At 35.4% G+C, this 20,872-nt stretch overlaps 5 protein-coding genes across 5 annotated transcripts; 3 read left to right on the plus strand and 2 right to left on the minus strand.

Moving 5' to 3' along the window:
• Nucleotides 1-1,170: 1,170 nt before the first annotated feature.
• Nucleotides 1,171-3,198, plus strand: LOC18029448. Its single transcript, XM_006414193.2, has 5 exons — nucleotides 1,171-1,671; nucleotides 1,841-2,035; nucleotides 2,428-2,496; nucleotides 2,599-2,682; nucleotides 2,783-3,198. The coding sequence occupies exons 1-5, from the start codon at nucleotides 1,171-1,173 to the stop codon at nucleotides 2,960-2,962; spliced, it is 1,029 nt and encodes a 342-aa protein (XP_006414256.1). The 3' UTR covers nucleotides 2,963-3,198.
• A 3,088-nt stretch (nucleotides 3,199-6,286) lies between these two features.
• LOC18029449 (scarecrow-like protein 13) lies at nucleotides 6,287-9,002 on the plus strand. Its single transcript, XM_006414194.2, has 2 exons — nucleotides 6,287-6,410; nucleotides 7,154-9,002. The coding sequence occupies exon 2, from the start codon at nucleotides 7,239-7,241 to the stop codon at nucleotides 8,835-8,837; it is 1,599 nt and encodes a 532-aa protein (XP_006414257.1). The 5' UTR covers nucleotides 6,287-6,410; nucleotides 7,154-7,238; the 3' UTR covers nucleotides 8,838-9,002.
• Nucleotides 9,003-10,399: 1,397 nt separating this feature from the next.
• On the plus strand, nucleotides 10,400-13,055 carry LOC18029450 (microtubule-associated protein 70-5). Its single transcript, XM_006414195.2, has 11 exons — nucleotides 10,400-10,515; nucleotides 10,613-10,698; nucleotides 10,874-10,939; nucleotides 11,059-11,229; nucleotides 11,304-11,474; nucleotides 11,548-11,703; nucleotides 11,774-11,920; nucleotides 12,014-12,085; nucleotides 12,159-12,593; nucleotides 12,669-12,820; nucleotides 12,922-13,055. The coding sequence occupies exons 1-11, from the start codon at nucleotides 10,455-10,457 to the stop codon at nucleotides 12,941-12,943; spliced, it is 1,539 nt and encodes a 512-aa protein (XP_006414258.1). The 5' UTR covers nucleotides 10,400-10,454; the 3' UTR covers nucleotides 12,944-13,055.
• Nucleotides 13,056-13,117: 62 nt separating this feature from the next.
• On the minus strand, nucleotides 13,118-14,093 carry LOC18029451. The gene is made up of 2 exons (XM_006414196.2): nucleotides 13,838-14,093; nucleotides 13,118-13,734 (listed from the first exon to the last, which is right to left on the minus strand). Exons 1-2 carry the CDS (start codon nucleotides 14,022-14,024, stop codon nucleotides 13,454-13,456), a joined length of 468 nt encoding a protein of 155 aa, XP_006414259.1. The 5' UTR covers nucleotides 14,025-14,093; the 3' UTR covers nucleotides 13,118-13,453.
• Nucleotides 14,094-14,718: 625 nt separating this feature from the next.
• On the minus strand, nucleotides 14,719-17,031 carry LOC112081933 (ATP-dependent DNA helicase PIF1-like). Its single transcript, XM_024148999.1, has 4 exons — nucleotides 16,560-17,031; nucleotides 16,210-16,479; nucleotides 15,412-16,167; nucleotides 14,719-15,314 (listed from the first exon to the last, which is right to left on the minus strand). Exons 1-4 carry the CDS (start codon nucleotides 17,029-17,031, stop codon nucleotides 14,719-14,721), a joined length of 2,094 nt encoding a protein of 697 aa, XP_024004767.1.
• Nucleotides 17,032-20,872: the final 3,841 nt, after the last annotated feature.

Here is a 20,872-nt window from a genome sequence, read left to right on the forward strand (position 1 = left end):
TTAAAATTTAATTATTTTTTTAGTTTAAAAATGATATTTAAATCATTTGAAAAAAAAAATAGAATGGTGCATTTAAAAATTTTTGTATTATATAATATTTATAAGTTGTAATATATTTAAATTAAATTTTAATTCGTTTTTATATAAATTTATTTATATACATATTATTTATTTATATTCTTTAATGTGTTTCTTTAAATTTCATTAATTATTTTTTAATTAAGATTGTAAATGGACATGTGTCATTCTCTCCAATGTTGATGTGACATTCAGCTGGAGAAAGTTGATTGTCTTTTATATATAATATACTTCTTCCGTTTCACAAAGAGTGTCGTTTTAAGGTTTTATTTTTGTTTCATAAAGAGTGTCGTTTTATATTTTTAATGCAAAATTTTAAACAATATTCCAGTTTTAACCCTATTAATTTAATGTACTTATTAGATAAAAACAAGTTATTTAATGTATTAATAAAAGATAAAATTGAACTTTTAATAATTTTCTTAATATGTGTGAAAAATGTCAGAATGACACTCTTTATGAAACGGAGGGAGTATTGGTTTTTATCCTACTTGACGTTTTCTGAAACAAAAGGCATGCAATGCAATGCATGGTTCACTAAATTATTACACAGAAAAAAAAGGAGGCATGGTTTATTAGATAGTTGAAATTTTGAATATCAAAACTTTAAACTATGAAAATTGAAACCAGTATTGTTAATGGAATTCGAAATTAGCAAAATACAAAACTTGAAAAGCTGGAGGAATCTATTCTTATCATTCTTAAACATAAGTTATTGTTAATTACTTGATTAACCAGAAGAAACATTGACAAAAAAAAGGGAAAAAAAAACAAGAACAAGTGAACAACCAATCAACCATTAAAAAGTTTTGTTGTAGCACACTTGTTAAAATAAAATTTTATTCAAAAAACCAATCAACCATTAGAACAAAATTCAAATAAAACACAAAAAACCTTTAAACATAACTAAGCCCATCACTGGGCCCAATACATGAAAAAGTCCATTTTAGGTAGAGACAAAAGAAAATTTGAAATGAAGATTGTGGGGACACTTGAAGTCAAATTCCCTCTGCTTCTTCTTCTTCTTCCACAATTTCAAAATCACAGATCCTCCTGCAAATTCAATCTTCTTCGAGCCTCCCCACCAGAAAAATGGCAGCTCGCTACAACTCTTACGATTCTAGATCATCGTTATCTTCCTCAGTCCACTCAGATCTATCTTCCTCCGCTGAATCCAAACCGAACAAACCATCTTCATCCAAGGCCATTGTCAGATCCAAACATTCATACTTAACCAAAACAGCTAAAAACGTCAAGCCTGAAAATCCTGGAAACCTCACTTGTATGATGAAGAAGCTGATTGAGATGAAGAAATCTAATTCCAGGAGCAAGAGGGTCGAGCTTGTGATTCCCGAGGAAATGAAGAAAATTGATACTGCGAAATTAGAAGGAAGAGGAGGGAAGAGCACACTAGGAACATTGCAGAGGAAGCTGTTCGGGAAGGAGAAGGTTAAGCCTTTGACAGAGGTCAAGGGAAACACCAGGACTCTCTCCATGGTTCTGCGAAGCGAGAGGGAGCTTCTTAGCATGAACAAGGAACAAGAAATGGAAATCGCTGAGCTAAAGATTCATCTTGAGGAGAAGAATAGAGAAGTAATATCTTCTTTGCCCCCTCTTTAAAAGCTTGGTTTAGCCGTTTAGTGTTTTGGTATTTGTGTGTGTTAGGACAAGATAGATTCATGAATAGATTAGCAGAGTAAAAGTATAGTATTCCTGGATTCTCATGAGAATCAATTGAGTAAAGTTAAGATAGCTAATGCAGGTGGAGAAGTTGAAGGATCTGTGCCTGAAGCAGCGGGAAGAGATAAAGTCGCTGAAGAGCGCACTTTTGTTTCCGGATGCGATGAACAGCCAGATGCAGGAGCTGAATCAGGCAAGGCAGATCATCCCTAACCTTCAAAAGCAGGTTCTTTCACTCAATGGCCAGCTCCAATGCATTGCTCATGACCTTGCTGAGGTATTTTGTAATTTTTTGTTTGTCGTCTTGCTTGTGATGCTTTTTAATTAGTGATATAAGCCTTGTGTTAGTGAGATACATTAGGTGGTTTCGTAGTGGATTTTGTAGCTGTGTTGTAGCCGGTTAGCCAGAGAACTAACAGATTAAAAGGAAGTTTAGGCAGAAGGGTTGTTCTAGGTTCTGTTTCAGTTTGTGATCATTAATTCTTCTCGTAATCGGTGACTCAAGGATTAATAAAAAAGAGTACTTGTTATGGATCATTATATGGCTAACCGAGTTGTAACTCTTGCGGAAGTTTATTCAGGGCATTGTTGCAGCAACATTCCAATATATTCTGTAAAGTTCAAGAGTAGTATTATCTGATGAGGAACTTAAATGACTCGTTTTAACAGGTGAAGGCGAACAAGTACTCGTCAGAAAGCTGTTACTGGCAAGCACAGACGTCTTCCTATGATTCACTGGTAAGCAATTAGGATTAAAAGTAGTAACCTTTTAATAATCTGAGCTTTGGAACAAACAATATACTGGCAATGATCTTATTACTATTATTGAATGCATATCAGGAATTCAGCTCAGGCAGCCCTGATGGATTGGCTCTGGAAGATCTGAATCCATGCCTAACCCCTTATACTAAGACGAAGCCAAAGGTACTTGGTTCTTAACCTTTTAAAGTTATAAAGATCAGGTTGTTGGTCTATGGCTCACAAGATAGACTTGACTTAGTTAAACGTTTGTATTGTCGTGCAGGAGTTTGAGAGGGTGGATTCGGCAGAAGAGAGCTTATCAGGGAGAAGCACTGTAACAACAACAGGATGTAAAGTTAAATCAAGTTCAAAAAGTGTAAAGCTGTCAGGGAGCTCAGAGGGAAAGGCAGGCCGGAGATCAGAGGAGAGCAGAGGATGGTATAGAGGTGGGAGAATGTTTTAAGATAAAAGAAAAGTGCTTCAAAGGGTAAGTTTGGCCCAATATTTCCACGTGATAAGTTATGTCTCTTGCTCTCAGTCTCAGAGGGTAGTATGATTTTGGTAGAACCGTGATGCAAGATTGAGCTGAACAAGTTAAAAATGTTGTGTGTAAAATAGAAGCCATTCAAAATAAGGTAATTAAAGATGAAGAAAGAGAGCAGATATGTTTCCTTTGCATCCCCCTTTTCTCACTTTGTATTGTTGTTATTAAAGATGATGTAATGATATAAAGATGTTGCACCATCTATAAATAAATTAATAATGATAATATTTTTAAGTAAACAGCACTGGACTTTATTGTTCAATGAAGCAAAAAATCAAACGGAACGTAGAATGGCCAAATTTTTTCTCATTTCCCTATTTTCGCTCCTCTTAATACCTTCCAATCTTTTCCTTCTTCTCCTGCTCATTTTCGTCAATGTGTTCTTTATAACTATCTATGTTTTTTTCCCTCATCAATTTGATATCCATTTTATCCAAAATTTTCAGGAGGTAAAAGATTATCGGCATGTTTATATAAGATATCCAAATCCTCCTCAAATAGACTTTTAAGAAGGTCGATCAACATTTCTAAGTTATCAGATGGACATATCTGTTAACAATGTCAAATCTTGCCATATATTACCTAAATAACAACTTCTCGACTACCATTTCGCAAATTAACTTTAAATATAAGAGTATTATTAATTAATTAGTGAATTAATGGTGTTGGTAATAAAAGAAGAAAGCAAAGAGAGTAAGCGTGTGTGGTGGGGCTACGTCAGTACGTATCCTACTCCTACGTAAGCCTTTCTTCCTCTCTGAATAATTGCAATTTCACCGAAGTTGCTTATGCCACTAAATTTACATTTGTTTTGGCAAAAAAGGGGACCGGCAAAAAGTGAATGAATATAGTAGTCCTGTCCACCCAAAAAATAGTATTAAAAAAAAAAAAGGTTCTGCATCATTGCGTCTAGTCTAACATGTTACGTATTTCACCTCTGTATTCGAAAAGCTGTTCTAGTTTTGTCAGAAGGAATTGTTGTTCCTAAAATAAAAAAGCCTGTGACTCGCAGTGATAGATATGTATAGGAGATGGCATCTCTAGAAAGGTGACGACAATTAATGCTTTTCCATCTCATCCTCTTCTTTTCTTTTTTGACACTTTTACATCTCTCTATCCCTCTTTTTGTAAACACCAAAAAGATAAAAAAGAAAAAGGTTAATAAAGGATTTGTTTCACTATTTGTAGTCTGTTTTCTCACCTTTTTTTTCTGCTATGACACAATGTAAGAGCATAATTTCCATGCAATGAGCATAATTTCCATGCAATGAGCATAATTTGTATATACATCTCCAAATCCTTTTCTAATATTAACTAAAAAATAATAATAAAAAGAGAAAAAAGACATGTGTCAGAGAGTGAGGGGAGATTGGGAGGGTTCCACGAACGGCCTTAATCCCTGGATATTTTTTCTCTACGTTATTTGTGATTGTGACGCAAACGCGTTATCTTCTATCCCTCTTTTGCCCCTCACGTTCCCTTTCTTTTTACTATTTTGCCATCCCACCACCGTACTGAGTACAATTTAACCTCTACGCGCCTCCACGCGTTGTTTCGTCTTCTTTACACACAAGCGCAAGTCCGTATATAACTACTACTTCTGTTTTGTATAATCAAAATATTTAAAAACATGTGCCGGTTGAGAATTCGATCACGACGACACAGCGACACAGACCATATCTCTGTATTCTGGAAGACGAGTAGAAGGGATTCAAATGGTGAAACTTGAAAGAATCTATAGATTTTGAAGCACACATGTACATTTTACAAGATGTTTGGAACTTAAGCAGCTCAACCAATGAACTAGCTCACCACATAAACATAATAATCTTTAACTTCATGAATTCAAAGTACCAGTGAGGACTAGAATAACCATTTTACATGTTATAGTCTCTGGTATGAGAAGATATCGATATCGATATATGTCTTGAATCTATCGTTTTAAAAAAGTATTATCATTGTATATTCGTTGTCAACCATATTCAATTATAAATCCATAAAAATTTGACAATATATGCAAAACTTAGCATAAAAAATGACCAATTAGTCATTATTTGCACGCTTGACTAAAATAGTTCTTTCGTCCTCTAAAACAGTGTTCGTTGACGAAATCACATGTTTCTTTTTTGTTTTTGTTTTATAATACATGTCCGTAATTTTGAAAATAACACAACTTAGGCCATCTCCAACCATAGGACCAAATTTGGTGTCATGAATAGTGTAAAAATGAATAGTGTTTTTTTCATCTCCAACCACAACGCCGAATCTCACACTAAAAACAATATTTTATATTATTATATTATTAAATTTAAAATCCTCTTTATTTTTCATAATTTTGATGAGTAATTCAGACTATTAGAATATTGTTTAAGGTTATATTATGTCATTAAAGTTATTTTGTTGTATTTTGTTTTTCTTTAATGGTTTTTTGATTTTAATTTAGTAATTTTATGTTGAAATATTTAATTAAAATTTATTATGAATTTTTAATCTTAATTTATTTACATATTAATAACAAAATTTTATGCAATTCTAAATTACAAGAATGAATCTTACACTCCTAAAACCAATATAATTTAATTAACTAATAAACAATAATATAATTATATGAGTAAATGAAAAAATAATATTTTAATGTTTGGTGTTGTGAATACTGAATAGTGTTGCACTAAATTTGGTGCAACACTATTCACGAAACACCAAAAAAAAATATTTGATGCAACATTTGGTGCATCATTGAAGAAGAATTAACACCAAATTTAGTATTTTGGTGCATGGTTGGAGATGCTCTTATCAAACCTAAATATAATTTTAGTACGACGATGATAATTTTATAACTCTTCAACATGAATAAATAGCATGTCATAAGAAAAAAATAGTCTGTATGTTATGTTTTCAATCCCATTCATGCCACCATCAATAAAATTTCTATATTTTCACTCATTAGACTAATAGATAAAATTTAAGATCAATTATCTCCTTAAATTTTACATGTTGGCTATTTGCAAAAATTAACCATGTAAAATATAGGAAAAAAAAACAAAATTTACAAGGCAAAAGTGACAAGAGGGAGAAAAATACACATCACGACTCACAAGAGGTAATTTAATAAAGAAACAGTGGGTAGTGTTGCTACTGCCGTCCAAAAGTCAAAGGTTAGAGTGGCATTTAAGTAAATAAACGGAATAAAAGGGGGTATTTAGAATAGGTCCAAAGAGTGTCATGACAATTTGCACTTTTATTATATCCTCTTCTTCCTTCTTCAAGCTTATTCTTGCGTAAGCAAAGAAACCTTCTTCTTCTTCTCTTTGTCCCCTTCCAACAATCTCCCAATCCAAAAACAATCCCTTCAGCTTCTCTCCTTGAGGTTAGCTTTCCTGATGATCTCTGCACTTCCTTTCTATTTTAATTTTCTTGTCAAACTATTCAATACAATCTGTTTCTGGATTTAGAAATTGCTCGTTCTTCCTTTTTTTATCCCATAAATTAAGCTGAAATCATATATAGCTCATCTCGGTTTTAGGCTTTGGATTATAGGGGTTTTGGCAAAACCAGCTTTTACGTGCCTTTGACTCGTTTCATTTTGATTTGGTGCAAAGCGGTTTTACCCAGTAACCAAAATCTATTTGTCTATGTCTAGTGTTGATTCAAAATTGCCAAACTTTCTACTGATGAATGTACAAATTCATGATGCTGAGCCTCAATTGTAATTTTTTCAATCCAATAGTTGAACCCCTTTTACGTTTCCACTGGTAAACCCTGATTTAGGGTTTGAATCTAACCTTCGAACGGATTTGAATTCTGTAGAGAGAAATTGGAAGTCTTCCATTGTTTTTGTGGAAGCTCTGAATCAATTATTTATTTTTCTGGTAATTGACAGTTTTAAGGTAGTACCAAAATCGATCTTTGAACCCTTAAAGACGTTAGATTTTTTTCTGATGAGCTTATGATTGATTGATTGATTGTGAGCAGATTTAGAAACAGGATTTGAGGACATTTTGGAACTAGACTTTTTCTTGTTTTCCTTCTCTCACAAATCACAGTGTCTGTACGTAGTCGCTTTACTCTGCTGTAGCTCACTTGTCCTTCTCTTTCTTTCCATGGAGACAGGGGTTCAAACAAAAGAGGCACTGTAGAGAGAGTTTTTAGATAAAGAAGATAGATCAAGGAGTGCGTATTACTGAGTTTTAATCCAATGCAAACGTCTCAGAAACATCACAGTGCAGCTGGACTGCACATGCTGTATCCTCAAGTCTACTGTTCACCTCAGTTCCAAATGATAGACAGCAATGGCTTCTCTGATATTCCATCCAAAGAAAACTTCTTCACCCTCGAATCCTCCACTGCTTCTGGTAGTCTCCCTTCCTACGACTCCCCTTCCGTGAGCATCACTTCTGGCCGGAGCCCGTTTTCTCCTCAGGGCTCTCAGTCATGCATCTCGGATCTCCATCCGTCTCCTGAAAACGTCTATGGATCTCCCTTGAGCGGGGCTTCTTCTTACGTCTATGATGAAGCCGGTGTCAGGAGTAAGATCCGGGAACTTGAGGTCTCGCTGCTGAGCGGTGATACAAAAGTTGAAGAGTTCTCAGGTTTCAGCCCAGCTGCAGGGAAGTCTTGGAACTGGGATGAACTCTTGGCGTTGACTCCAAAGTTGGACTTGAAAGAGGTGTTGGTGGAGGGTGCTCGGGCTGTTGCTGATGGGGATTCCGCTACAGCTTGTGGATTCATCGATGTCTTGGAACAGATGGTTTCGGTCTCAGGCAGTCCTATCCAACGGCTAGGTGCTTACATGGCAGAAGGGCTTAGAGCGAGGCTTGAAGGTTCTGGTAGCAATATATACAGAGCCTTGAAATGCAATGAACCAACGGGAAGGGAATTGATGTCTTACATGGGCGTTCTCTATGAAATCTGCCCTTACTGGAAATTTGCGTACACAGCTGCTAATGCTGCGATCTTGGAAGCAACGGCTGGAGAAAACAGAATCCATATTATCGATTTCCAGATCGCACAGGGATCACAATACATGTTTTTAATTCAGGAGCTTGGGAAACGTCCTGGTGGGCCACCGTTGCTGCGTGTGACTGGTGTGGACGATTCACAGTCCAACTATGCACGTGGAGGAGGGCTCAGCTTGGTAGGTGAGAAGCTCTCAAAGATGGCGCAGTCATGTGGTGTCCCGTTCGAGTTTCACGACGCAATCATGTCAGGTTGCAAGGTGCATAGGGAACACCTCGGTGTGGAGCCTGGCTTTGCTGTCGTTGTGAACTTCCCTTACGTGTTGCACCACATGCCAGACGAGAGCGTAAGCGTTGAGAATCATAGAGACAGGCTGCTGCATCTGATAAAGAGCCTCTCCCCGAAACTCGTGACGCTAGTGGAGCAAGAATCCAACACAAACACATCGCCCTTCCTGTCACGGTTTGTGGAGACACTAGACTACTACACTGCGATGTTTGAGTCGATAGATGCAGCGAGGCCACGAGATGATAAGCAGAGGATCAGCGCAGAGCAACACTGTGTGGCGAGAGATATAGTGAACATGATAGCCTGCGAGGAGTCAGAGAGAGTGGAGAGACACGAGGTGCTGGGGAAGTGGAGGGTCAGGATGATGATGGCTGGATTCATGAGCTGGCCGGTCAGCTCAACAGCTGCGTTTGCAGCGAGTGAGATGTTGAAAGGTTATGACAAAAACTACAAACTGGGAGGGAGTGAAGGAGCGCTTTATCTCTTCTGGAAGAGGAGAGCCATGGCTACATGCTCGGCTTGGAAGCCAAACCCAAACCAGATTGGGTAAGGACATGGTGGTGACTGAGTGGAATGAAGAAGAGCAATACACACACACCTGTCTATGTAAATTTTTGAGGATGTGTAATGCTGTTTTAAGTTGTAACACAACCTATATAAGTCAACTAGTTATATATATGTATACAAACCAAACCTGGTGGTTGTTTTTTCTTCTCCTGTAAATTTGCTCTTGTTGTGGGTTGATATGAAAGATAACCAAAGAATTAATTAGGAGGTCATTATTCTATAATCTTACCGGTATGAGTCAACTGGCGGCTGAACCAAAAGGTTGTGAGGTAAAAGTATTAAGAGACCAAATCTACAGGTCAGATTGGGTTTTTGATAAGCCTTGAAAGGAGCTCACCAACCCACAAAACCAAGGATTACACAAAGTACAGGTCATCACCTCCATTTTATTCTTTACTTTTTAAATAAGGTTCAAGCTTCCTTTATTGCCTTTAAGTCTCTAATTAATAGAGGGAAGATATGTAATTCTTCTTCTTAAGTGTTGTTTGTCTAATTCTCTATCATTGTTTCATCTAATAAGTTAATAACCAAACCGTAAGACTTGGAAGCAAAGAAGGGAAGAAGAGTTTCATTTATTTGAAAATCCATTTTTTAATTCAAAGAGAGATATTGAGTGACTTCCACTAATACAAAGAAAGCTTGGTTTGTGCAATATTTTGCGGTTAAGCTATTAATTGCTGAGGCAACACCTTTCTTATTCTTTCTATCAACTAAACTACAAACTCAGTTGGATAATATATACTTTCATTCAAAATTATCATAATTGTTATCTGTTGTTACCTACATTCATATAACCTTATCAAAACTAATAAAGACAAAATGATACAAGGGAATATAATTTTTATTTTATAAAAACAGAAAGCAAGAAAGGGTTTTCACCAAACGAAATACTTCAATCATTTAATTTATCTTTATCCGTATGATTAGTGTCTTTATATCTGTCATATGCTGCCTCTCCTTCCAACTCCTTTTGGATTATTCTCTTCTTCACTCGTTTATACACATTATCTGTTTATTTTAATTCCCATTTCAAGCCATTAATAGACATATATCCCCTGTTTATTTTTACACCGTGGACCTTTGAATAATATTAAGTTCACGGTTACAATGATGGTGAACCAAACCTAAAGGACATTAATTGATAATCTTTCAATTATTTGAAGGTGTAATCCATAGTAAAAACTTAAAAAAGAAGAAGTCAACAACTTAAAAGCATTTTGGAGTTGAAAATTAAGAGGAAGATAAGGGAGGATGAATATGAGTTGAAATGGGTAGTGAAAGAGAAAGAAGAAGAGGGAAGGGTTGGTTACTGTCAATGGCTTCTAATGGAGACGGTTGCTTGAGAATGAGGAAAAAAAAGTAAGTAAGTTTACTCTCTCTCTCTCCCTCTCCCTCTCCTTAAATGTCAATTCCTTAAAGGAATGGTCTCTCTCTCTCTCTCTCTCTCTCTCTCTCTCTCTCTCTCTCTCTCTTAAAGTGTGTGTGTTTATATATATATTTAACACCCTCCATTTCTCCTCTGCACCATTCTTTTAACTGCTAAGACCAAAACTCACATCTATACTGCAACAAAGAATTGGAGGAGACCTTGAGAGTAAAAATGACCGCAGGGGAAAACCCTTTGGCAATTAACACCTCTTCTCTGCAAAACCAACTTAAAGGTTGTTCTTTTCCTCTCTGTTTTTTAGTCATCAATCCTTCTGAGGAATTTCTTAACGTTGAAGGTTTTGCTGCTGTTCTTTTCATTTCTCTCTGCAGAGAAGGACAAGGAGCTTTTGGCAGCTAAAGCTGAAATTGAGGCGTTAAGAACAAATGAAGAGCTCAAAAACAGAGCATTTGGGGAGGTATGTTAGCATGATCATAGCCATTTGTATAATCACCTCTGTTCGTGATGATCCTACTTAGCTGTTCCATTCTGTCTTACTCATAAGTTTTGTTGATCAATGTTAGTTTTCCATGTTCAAAATCCCTTCTTCAAGCTTCTTGACCTCTGCTTATGATTACTTGGTTGTGTTTCAGCTTAGAGAAAACGTGAGGAAGTTGGAGGAGAGACTTGGAGCCAATGAGAATCTTGTTAAACAAAAGGTGCGTTTTTGGACTTACCGTCTTTGTGAAGGAACTCATGCCAAAAGTCAAAACATTAAATAAAATTCAAAATGTTTATAATAAGTTAAAAAGATTGTGACATGATTATGGAGAAGCAGGAGGTGGAGGTGAAGAAGCTGGAAGAAGAGAAGGAAGATGCATTGGCAGCACAAGACGCTGCAGAAGAAGCACTGAGGAGGGTCTACACTCACCAACACGATGATGACTCTTCACCCCTTGAATCCGTTATAGCTCCTCTTGAAGATCAGATCAAGTTTCAAAAGCATCAGGTCTTTGACTATATCCATCTCAAACTAATTGTTCCCTTCTTTCTTCTTGTGCTTACACGCTGCTGTTTCTACAGATTTCTGCGCTTCAAGAGGACAAGAAAGCGTTGGAACGGCTAACAAAATCAAAAGAATCGGCGCTTCTTGAAGCAGAGAGAATCTTGAGGAGTGCCCTCGAACGTGCCTTGATCGTTGAGGAGGTCCAGAACCACAACTTTGAGCTTCGAAGACAGATTGAGATCTGCCAGGTACCCTCCTTGATAATACAATTTTGAGCATTCAGAGATATAAAGCTGTTGCTAAAGGCAAGAAAATCTTCAGGACGAGAACAAGTTTCTTGAGAAAATCAACCGACAGAAAGTGTTAGAGATCGAGAAGCTCTCCCAAACCATTGGAGAATTGGAGGAAGCAATCTTGGCAGGAGGAACAGCCGCCAATGCAGTTCGAGACTATCGCCGCCAAATCTCCCAGCTCAATGCAAGTGTCCTTGTTAAATATTTCTTGTTTTCCATTCTCACATACTTAATATGATTTGCAACATTAACAGGAAGAGAAGAGAACCTTGGAGAGAGAGCTGGCCAGAGTCAAAGTGTCAGCAAGTAGAGTGGCTCTTGCGGTTGCTAACGAGTGGAAAGATGAGAACGATAGAGTAATGCCCATAAAGCAATGGCTTGATGAGAGAAGGCTTCTTCATGTACTAACAACTTTCACTTCACACAACCAATTAATACACAGTGACTGGCCTATATGGGAAAACTGAGTGTTCAAAATTTGTTCATGTGTTCAGGGAGAAATGCAGAAATTGAAAGATAAACTTGCTATTTCAGAGAGAACCGCTAAGGCTGAATCTCAGCTAAAGGTGATTTGATTATATTGCTAATATTTTGTTGCAAAAGAATGTAATTTCTAATGCCTCTAAGTAAATAATACAGGAGAGGTTGAAGCTGAGGCTGAAAACCATAGAAGATGGCTTGAAGGGACCAAACAAGTTTTCTGACTCTCCAACAACTACAAAGACTGAAAAATCTATCAAGATTTTAGGATTCTTGACGAATGGTGGTGGATCCAAGAAAAGGTCCACTTCTCAGCCACGAGGCTCACTTACAGGCAGAATCCATGCCCTTAATCAGACGATTCATAGAGTTCCAGAAAGTGATGGAAAAGAGAACTCAAAGGTTGAAGCAAACGGATTAATTGATCAGCATGAAGAAGATGGCAAAAGGAAAGCTGAGGAAGATGGAAATGTAGATTCTGAAGATATGGTTTCAGGGTTTTTGTATGACAGGCTTCAGAAAGAAGTGATTACTCTACGGAAGATTTGTGAGAGTAAAGAGGGTACTATTAATGCCAAAAATGAAGAAATAAAGGTAACTTCATCTTCTTCTTGTTCTTTTTTCAGCTCTTCAACTATGAGACCTTACTTAAGATACCTCTGTTTGTAGATGTTGTTGAAGAAGGTGGATGCTCTAACGAAAGCCATTGAAGTGGAGACAAAGAAGGCAAAGAGGGAAGCGGCGGCGAGGGAAAAGGAAAACGCATTGGCAATATTGAAAGAAGAGTCAAAACAATGTAGAAAGGCAAACTTACCGAGAAGGTTTGGTCATAATTTTTCATTCATTGGTTGTCTTTTTGAGAATATACACAGTCAAACATCAAGAGAAGCTGATATTTATATGTCTATGCTATGTTGTGCAGCCGCGTACACAATTCACGTTGAAAATCCTGTCCAGTAGAGAAAGAAGAGGCTTCCGGGTATGAAGATATTAAAGAATGTGGTCTTGATTTAGGTGTACATATGGAGTGATGGATGGATTATAAGAAAGTGGAACTATAGCTTCAATTAAAAGAAGAAATGTGTGTGTGTTATAATCGTTTGGATTGCAAACCAATGTTTTTAGATATTGAAACAAAACTTGTATCTCTTCTCCTATCACGTAGTTGAGTGATTACAATTATCATGAGAAGCTAAAAGTAAATCAGAATCTGCTACACAATAAAGAAATAGAAAAAAAAAACAGAGGAACACAAATATTCTTTGTAGTAACAAAAAGATCTGAGCATGCAGCAAACATTAATTGTATCAATATTTTTTAAGAAGAGCATGAGTAACCATTATATACAAGGACTGTCTCTCTTTCTCTCAAGAAGTGAGAAGGAAACAATTTAGACAAAAAAAACAATAAAAAAAGGCATGATTGATCTTCCTAGCAAGATCAACTTAGAATCTCTATTTACATGGTGCTCTGTGTAAGGTGATGTTGCCTCCCGTGTAGACACGGAAGCCGTTGGAAGAGGAAACGAGTTTGATACCTCTGTGAATGTTGGGACTGCATCGAAACTGTTTAGGAACAGAGAGAGGTTTGATTAAACAAGCCTTGTCCAGGTCAGGTATTGCATGGAGGTGTGAAGGAAGATCAATAACGAATTGCCCCAAATCATTTGTGACAGCTTTGATCCAATTGGATCTCTTCCTGATTCCAGTATGGCACTTGATGCCAATGGTTGCACCTACATGAAGACGATTGTGATGTGTTAGGAGAAAGTTTCCAAATATAGTAATATATAAGGGCATGAGCTAAATTACGAATTTGGTTTCTTTTCAGGTACATACCAGGAATAGGGTCGGAGGAGGAAGAGAGAAGAGAGGCGGTGAGAAGGACGGAGGAGAGTTTGAGTTCGCCGTAGCCAGACATCTCCACCATCTCCTTTCTGCTCCATCTCATTCTTTCCCCAACTGCTTCCCCTAAAGCCACCATAAAGAACAAAGTCAACCCACGGAACAAGAACCTCATCTCCATTTTTGTCAAAATCTGTATTATGTAAACAACTACCAAATTGGTTAAGAACTTGAAGAAGCAATCATGTGTATATATATACACAAAGAAAAGATGAATGGATTGGTTGTATTAGAATAAGGATATGATGGCTAAAATTTGTCTTTTTAATATGTACAATAAAAGGCAAAAGCCTCTTCCTTCTTTTGACTTTTATCTTCTCTGGTCAAATTGCATGACTCTTTAATTATACGTGTACTAGGTGGCTGGCCCGCGCCTAGCGCGGACGGATGCTCTTCAAAAGTTTTTTTAGTTTTGAATGTAATTAGTTTTGAATGTAATACATAAACAGTTTTTTGTGTTTTAAATTTAATATTCGATCCATATTTCGAAAGCTTGTTAAGTAAAAAATATAATATTCAAACCATAATTGGAAGCTTATAAATTGATTTGTATAATGTTTAATATATATACTTAAAAAAGCATATTATAACAACTAATCATTTAATAATTTTTTAATTCAAACAAACAGAGCTATTCAAAACGTTATCATAGTGAACACTAATTCATAATATAAGAAGATCCAAAAGATAAATCAGTTAAATATAACAAAATTTAAAAGATAAAACAGTTTAAAAATACCAATGACCACTAAAATAATATAACTAATATCCAATGTAATCTAAACATACTTTTAGTAGCAAACAAAACAATCTATTCAAACCAACCGCGAATTTCTATAAATATTTTCAAACACGTCTTTGTAAACAACATTCATTGTCTTCTTTTGTGCTTTGCCATTCATATCTGTAATAAGAATCTTCAACCCTTGGCGTGATGTAACTCTAGACACGGCGACATAAAGTTGACCATGCGAGAACACTGGCTTTGGCAAATATAATCCCTTCTTTTGTAGAGTCTGACCCTGACTTTTGTTTATAGTCATAGCAAAAGCTATGGTAATAGGAAACTGCCTCCGGCGCATTCTAAAAGGAAACTTTGCTTCTGGTGGTGACACAAACATTCTAGGTATGATAACCTTTTTTCCTATTTTCTTTCCGGTTATATGGCTTGCCTCGATTACATGCCTAGCTAACCGAGTAATAAGCAACCTCGTACCATTACACAAACCACCCTTAGGATCAATATTTCTAAGCAACATTATTGGAGCTCCTATCTTTAACTTGAGAGAATGAGTTGGCAGTCCTGATACCTTTATATTATTAAGATACTCCTGTGTATAGACGACTTCGTCTATTTTGCTTGTGTCTGAAGTATCAATGCTATCGGCACTAAGGTATTCATGTTCCTCACCTAATAAAAACAATTCAAACTATGTTAGTACTGATATATTTTAATTATAATATAAATACGTATTAAAAGGAATTGTGATAAATCATATAACAAAGACCTTTGAGTTCTGCTAGCATGAATTCATTAATAACGTCGACATCCTGATTCCGTGGACTGAGTATTGCCCTTTCCTGAAAAAAAACTGGTTCACGAGTGGTTGTGTAAGATTGACCATAAATCTCCGAGACTATTCTCTTAACAGGATCACCTTCTCCGCTTATCAGCAAATCCGCTGGAATTTCTAATTCATCTTCTATGGTATCATGAATATTTAGTTTTCCATCACCAATATCCAAGATCCACTTGGCGAATTCTTCAATTTCTTGATTATTAAAATCATTATCGCCACGAAGCAGTCTCATATTTGTCTTTAGCTGCAGAACTTTGCAATCAGACCAAATATGAGAAGAATTCACAGTTGCCAATATAGTCTCTGAGCTATTGCCTCCGACAATAACAGGGAGTATTTGTCGAAAGTCACCACCCAAGACAACGACCTTTCCACCAAAGACCTTATCACACTTTAGTATATCACGCATAGTCCGATCCAATGTCTCAAAACAATGCTTGCTCATCATCGGAGCCTCATCCCATATAATAAGATCGGCTGCTTCAATCAGCTCTGCTTGGTGTGATCCAGAACTCACATTACAGAATGTATACTCGTTTACAACTATGGGTATTCCAAACCGAGAATGCGCTGTTCTTCCTCTCTCTAATAACAATGCTGCAATGCCACTTGATGCAACATTGAGAACTATTTTTCCTTGAGAACGAAGAGCAGCGCCTAAAAGCCTCCATAGGTACGTTTTACCTGTCCCACCATATTCATAAACAAAAAACATTCCACTGATACCTCTTGTAACTGCATCCATTATCTCATTGTAGATATCCTTCTGTTCATTGGTTATTGTTGAAAACAACTTGACATGATCGTTTGCAAGTTTTGCACGATCGTATGATTTCTCATCCCGAATTATATGATTTGATTTCTTATACTTTCCAATATCATCAGGGACTGGCATCTCTCCTTTATAGTCGGATAATGAATGACCGTTTCTGCGCATATACTTCTCTATATCTGACAAACCAAGATTCTTATATTGGGCTTCAGTCAACACCAAACCTAGATATACAAATAAGTCTGTTAGCAACTAAGATAATGTGAATCTTGTAAAATAGTTTTAAATTTCAAATCCATCTTACCTGGGTCATTCTCTTCACGCCTTTTCTGATATAAGAAATCCTCGGTTAATATTTTCCAAGTAGCATTCCAGACGTTGATCGGAACTGCTACACTACTCGAAAGAAGCATTATAGCAAAAAATTTACGAAGAAACTTTCCAGTTCCCCAAAAACTGGCCTCTTTAATTCCTTCGATGTATTCTTTATCATCGTCTAACAAACCAAGCGCAAAGCATGCTTCTCGGAAGGAAGAGTATATAACACCATTAACCTTTTTTAAGTCATCAAAACTCTCAGGGCCCTTGACTATATTGAGAAGAATCCTCAAATGATATGCGTCTTCAGCGGAAGGTGAGACATACACCAGTCTGCCTATGGCAAAACCTTGTTTTCGTATCCTCCATTGCCGCTGCTTTGAGATCCAGACGAATTTTGTTGGGAAATCAGCATATGTTAGCTCTTTTCCCAAGGCATGTTCCTTGTTTGCCTCCATCCACGCTATAAATTGTGACTGACCTACCATAATATTTTGTCCTAAGTAATTTTAACAAATTTTGTGAACCAATATACAGTAACTAAAATATTTTAGATTTTTGTAAGATGAGATAATAGAAGGTAATATCACAATATGAGATTTGGACATATTCTATTTATTTATCTTAATATTTATAATAATTACTTAATAATAGAAATTATGTAATTGGTTATTTTAATTTTTTGCAAATTTTAATTTTTGGCAAATATACTAACGATAAACGTATATTTTCGATTTCATAAATATGATTCGATAAACAAAATAAGCATAGACGTAATATAAAGTTCATAATGAAGTATTAAAAGACGAAAAAAATACGAATATGTTCACAATAATATAATATAATAAACACCACTAAAAGAACATTAGTTTTTTCCCCTCATCTCGAAATCCATCTTCCTTGTTGATGACAAAGCTGCTTCGTCATCATCAGTTCCTAGATTAATAACCACTTTTGATTTTTCTTCTTTTTTCCAAAACCTGTAAACAAAAATAGCTTTTTTAAAATAATGACAAATATTAAATAATAATAAGTTTTTACATTACTATAATTACCTTCGACCAAAAGTTATGGCTCGTGGGAATCTAGGATTTAGCTCGAACCTAGATACCCCTCCCTTAGACATTAGATAGATACGACCTACAAAATAAATTTAATCATGTATGATAAGAACTTATATAATTACGATTATTAATTACTCTTAAACATTATGTTAGAATAAAAGCAAACCTTTTTCATTTTTAACAGACCAGTCCGATAGAAAACATGTCAGTGGTAATTGTTCATCAGTCCAGAACTTGTCATTGAATTCGATAGCAATCTGTCCTAACGCGGTACAATCCAAGAACAAACCACTATGCAACAAAAACAAAGCATCGTTATTTTTGCATATTTCTACATTCAGATTATAAGATAAAAAAACGTACTTGTTATCTTTAATTGTAAAGGTGAGGCTTGCTGTTTTTTTTCCTGTCCGCTTGATATACTTGTTATCGTCTTTTACAGTTATCAGCTCGCCAATAGAAATGACAACTCCTAAAATGTCTATAATTTTTTTTTTTTAAAAACAATGAATTAGTATAAAAAAGTTAAATATATAAGACATAAATAATAAAAACGTAATTAAAGATAAAATATACCAATGGGTTGATCAGGTTCCATTTTCTGGCCAAGTATGTCAGCAAAAGTGTATGACCCTACGGAATCATCTTCTGAAATTGGATTTGTATCGACGATAACAGTGTTCATACATATCTTGATACTAATGCCAATTAGAGTGTTTGGTTCTTCGAGAGGATCATCGAATACGATAAATTCTGAGATACTTTTATGGTCTCCTTCTTCGATTGCCTTCTCATAATGTTTACATAGATCTTCATTATATACATAGGCTTGAATTCGTTCACCCTTTGTATAGAAAATGGTTAAAGCGGTAGAAAATATTATCTATAAAACTGAACTTAATGTAAAGTATGTTATAGTTTTAAAATATGAAATACCAACCTCTTCATCCATCAACAGAAATTGCAAAGAATCTACTCCCGTTCCAGACTTCTCAACCCATTTTTTTAATACCTTAACTCTAATACGCCAATTGGTTTTATCATCATGTAGATCAGAAATGAGATTGTACGAATCCATTACCTGTAATCAGACTATGAGAATTATATACTTCGAAGTAACTTATCTAAAAATCAAGATCAAGATATATAAATATACCAATGTTAGACGTTAAGATATAATACTAAATTCGCTCGATAGTCACTACGAAAACAACACCAACCTCAGAATCACGATTTAATGTTTTAAAATTCCCGTATATTTTATATCTTTACAATCGTGAGAACCGATTTCAGTATATACATTTGAATAACAAAAACAACAAAAAAACTTAAAGTAGAGATATTCTGGATATCGTAATCGGGAGGAAATCCTAAAAATATCGTCGCAATCATATAAAATCTAAATTAAAATAGAAATAAAAGGTAAATTTCTACAACACAGGCAAACAAATCAACTATTTTACAATCCGAGGAGAAAAAATCGCATACCTTGAGCACAAGATGCCAGTAATTGCGAGATAGACAGATCTGTTTGTTGACTTTTTTTTTTTGTAAAATCGTCGTGTTTTTACAAACTTAGGAAATAACGAAAATAACATAATAAACTAAGATATCGTAATAAATATGGAAATATTATAATCATAAAATTATATACATTGGCCCATAACTTTGGGCTTTAACCATGTGCTAAAAGGTTTAGATTAAGTTGACTTTGGTAAAAGAATAATCAATCGTTCAAGGTGTAGGTAAGACAGAAATAGAACACTATGATATCACGTCCATAAAACATCTTTAATCGATTCCATAGAATAGATAGTTGAACTAAATGAAGCATTACAAATTAAGAAGAAAATTCTAGAAACATACATAACTAATAAAACTATAATGCCGAGATAAAAGTTTGATGAATGATTATTCTAAAAGATAACTAACAAATAATTATCATTATAACATATAATAGATGCTCAATAGTTGGCATATGGAAAAATCAAGTGCTTGGTGCAGTTCCAAACATGCACAGGATTCACAAAGGTCTTTTCATCGAGAAGAAACCTATACAAATCACGCAAAACATAGGAAGAGGTCCACTCACCCGCTGCATGAAACTCATCAATATAATGGTCATCATCTTCGGAAAGAATTCCTATAGCATAGCAAGCACCTTTAAATGTTGAATATCGAACATTGTTCACAGTCCTTAGATCCTCAAAACAACATGCTCCTCTCCTCACCTTCAACAAAAGTCTTAAATAGTAAAGATCACCAGATGTTAAGGGACAACTCTCCAACAGAAACACTCGTGAAATTCGAGATAAACGCCGTCTCCAACATGTTCGCTCAATATCCCAAGCCCACTCTGAAGCAAATTGTGGATACGTCAACTCCTGTGCTTCAGGATGAAGACGATTACATTCCATCCAAGCTTCCAATTTGCTCTTTTTGTCAGAGCTAGACGTTCCATCATCTTCCGATGATACACACGGCGGAGATGGAAGGTGAACAGGTAGGAATCCAACACCTATAGAGTTTAAGCATAAATATTTCAATATTTTGGATAATAATCAAAACATATAAACTTATGCTAAGTTATTGCTATGTGGTTTTGGTGTTATCAAACACATCATTATAATGAATAATAATCAAAACACATTACCTCTTAGAGACATGTTCCAGTAAGTGTATATAACGTAACACCGAAAAAGGGAGTCTTGAAAATATTTTTAAAATATGTATGCAAACATTATGAGAAACAAAACTACATATATCTAATACTAAAATAGACAAAACTAAAGCATATAATACTAAAGTACACAATACGAAAGCACTCTAAAAGAGACATCGTACAGTCAAAGAAATACGAATATAAAAAAATATTGAAACCCCAAAGCGTAAGAATTATGATACAAATTAAGATAATGACAAGATGATGATCTTCTTAACTTAACATGGATTTATTATAAACCAAACAATAGTAAATCAAACAGGGTTAATAAAAAACGTATAGAATGCGTTTAAAAACAATTACACGAAACCTAGAATCTGGATATAAGGAAGAATGCGTTTACAACTATAATATCCTCTTCAAAAGAACAGAGTCAAAAGACTACAATATAAAAACAGCAACAACATAAAAACACACAAAAATAATAGATAATGAAAACGACGCAAAGAATGAAAGAATTGCATATTCGAAAGTTTAACCTAGTTTTTTTTCCTCAAGCAATATAAAAGAACG

Source organism: Eutrema salsugineum, unplaced genomic scaffold (assembly GCF_000478725.1).
Source record: "Eutrema salsugineum unplaced genomic scaffold, Eutsalg1_0 scaffold_1, whole genome shotgun sequence".
In the NCBI taxonomy this organism is placed as follows: Eukaryota; Viridiplantae; Streptophyta; class Magnoliopsida; order Brassicales; family Brassicaceae; genus Eutrema; species Eutrema salsugineum.

What these genes read in the sequence shown, in the direction of transcription:
- LOC18029448 (XM_006414193.2), top strand. Translation starts at nt 1,171, where the DNA reads ATGGCAGCTCGCTACAACTCTTACGATTCTAGATCATCGTTATCTTCC. An exon ending in TTGAGGAGAAGAATAGAGAA is followed by an intron (nt 1,672 to 1,840) that starts GTAATATCTTCT and finishes TAGCTAATGCAG; the next exon opens with GTGGAGAAGTTGAAGGATCT. An exon ending in CGTCTTCCTATGATTCACTG is followed by an intron (nt 2,497 to 2,598) that starts GTAAGCAATTAG and finishes AATGCATATCAG; the next exon opens with GAATTCAGCTCAGGCAGCCC.
- LOC18029449 (XM_006414194.2), top strand. Translation starts at nt 7,239, where the DNA reads ATGCAAACGTCTCAGAAACATCACAGTGCAGCTGGACTGCACATGCTG.
- LOC18029450 (XM_006414195.2), top strand. Translation starts at nt 10,455, where the DNA reads ATGACCGCAGGGGAAAACCCTTTGGCAATTAACACCTCTTCTCTGCAA. An exon ending in ATGAGAGAAGGCTTCTTCAT is followed by an intron (nt 11,921 to 12,013) that starts GTACTAACAACT and finishes TCATGTGTTCAG; the next exon opens with GGAGAAATGCAGAAATTGAA. An exon ending in CCAAAAATGAAGAAATAAAG is followed by an intron (nt 12,594 to 12,668) that starts GTAACTTCATCT and finishes CTCTGTTTGTAG; the next exon opens with ATGTTGTTGAAGAAGGTGGA.
- LOC18029451 (XM_006414196.2), bottom strand. Translation starts at nt 14,024, where the DNA reads ATGGAGATGAGGTTCTTGTTCCGTGGGTTGACTTTGTTCTTTATGGTG. An exon ending in CTCCTCCGACCCTATTCCTG is followed by an intron (nt 13,735 to 13,837) that starts GTATGTACCTGA and finishes GTCTTCATGTAG; the next exon opens with GTGCAACCATTGGCATCAAG.
- LOC112081933 (XM_024148999.1), bottom strand. Translation starts at nt 17,031, where the DNA reads ATGGAGGCAAACAAGGAACATGCCTTGGGAAAAGAGCTAACATATGCT. An exon ending in GCGTGAAGAGAATGACCCAG is followed by an intron (nt 16,480 to 16,559) that starts GTAAGATGGATT and finishes TTGTATATCTAG; the next exon opens with GTTTGGTGTTGACTGAAGCC. An exon ending in AATGGATGCAGTTACAAGAG is followed by an intron (nt 16,168 to 16,209) that starts GTATCAGTGGAA and finishes ATGGTGGGACAG; the next exon opens with GTAAAACGTACCTATGGAGG.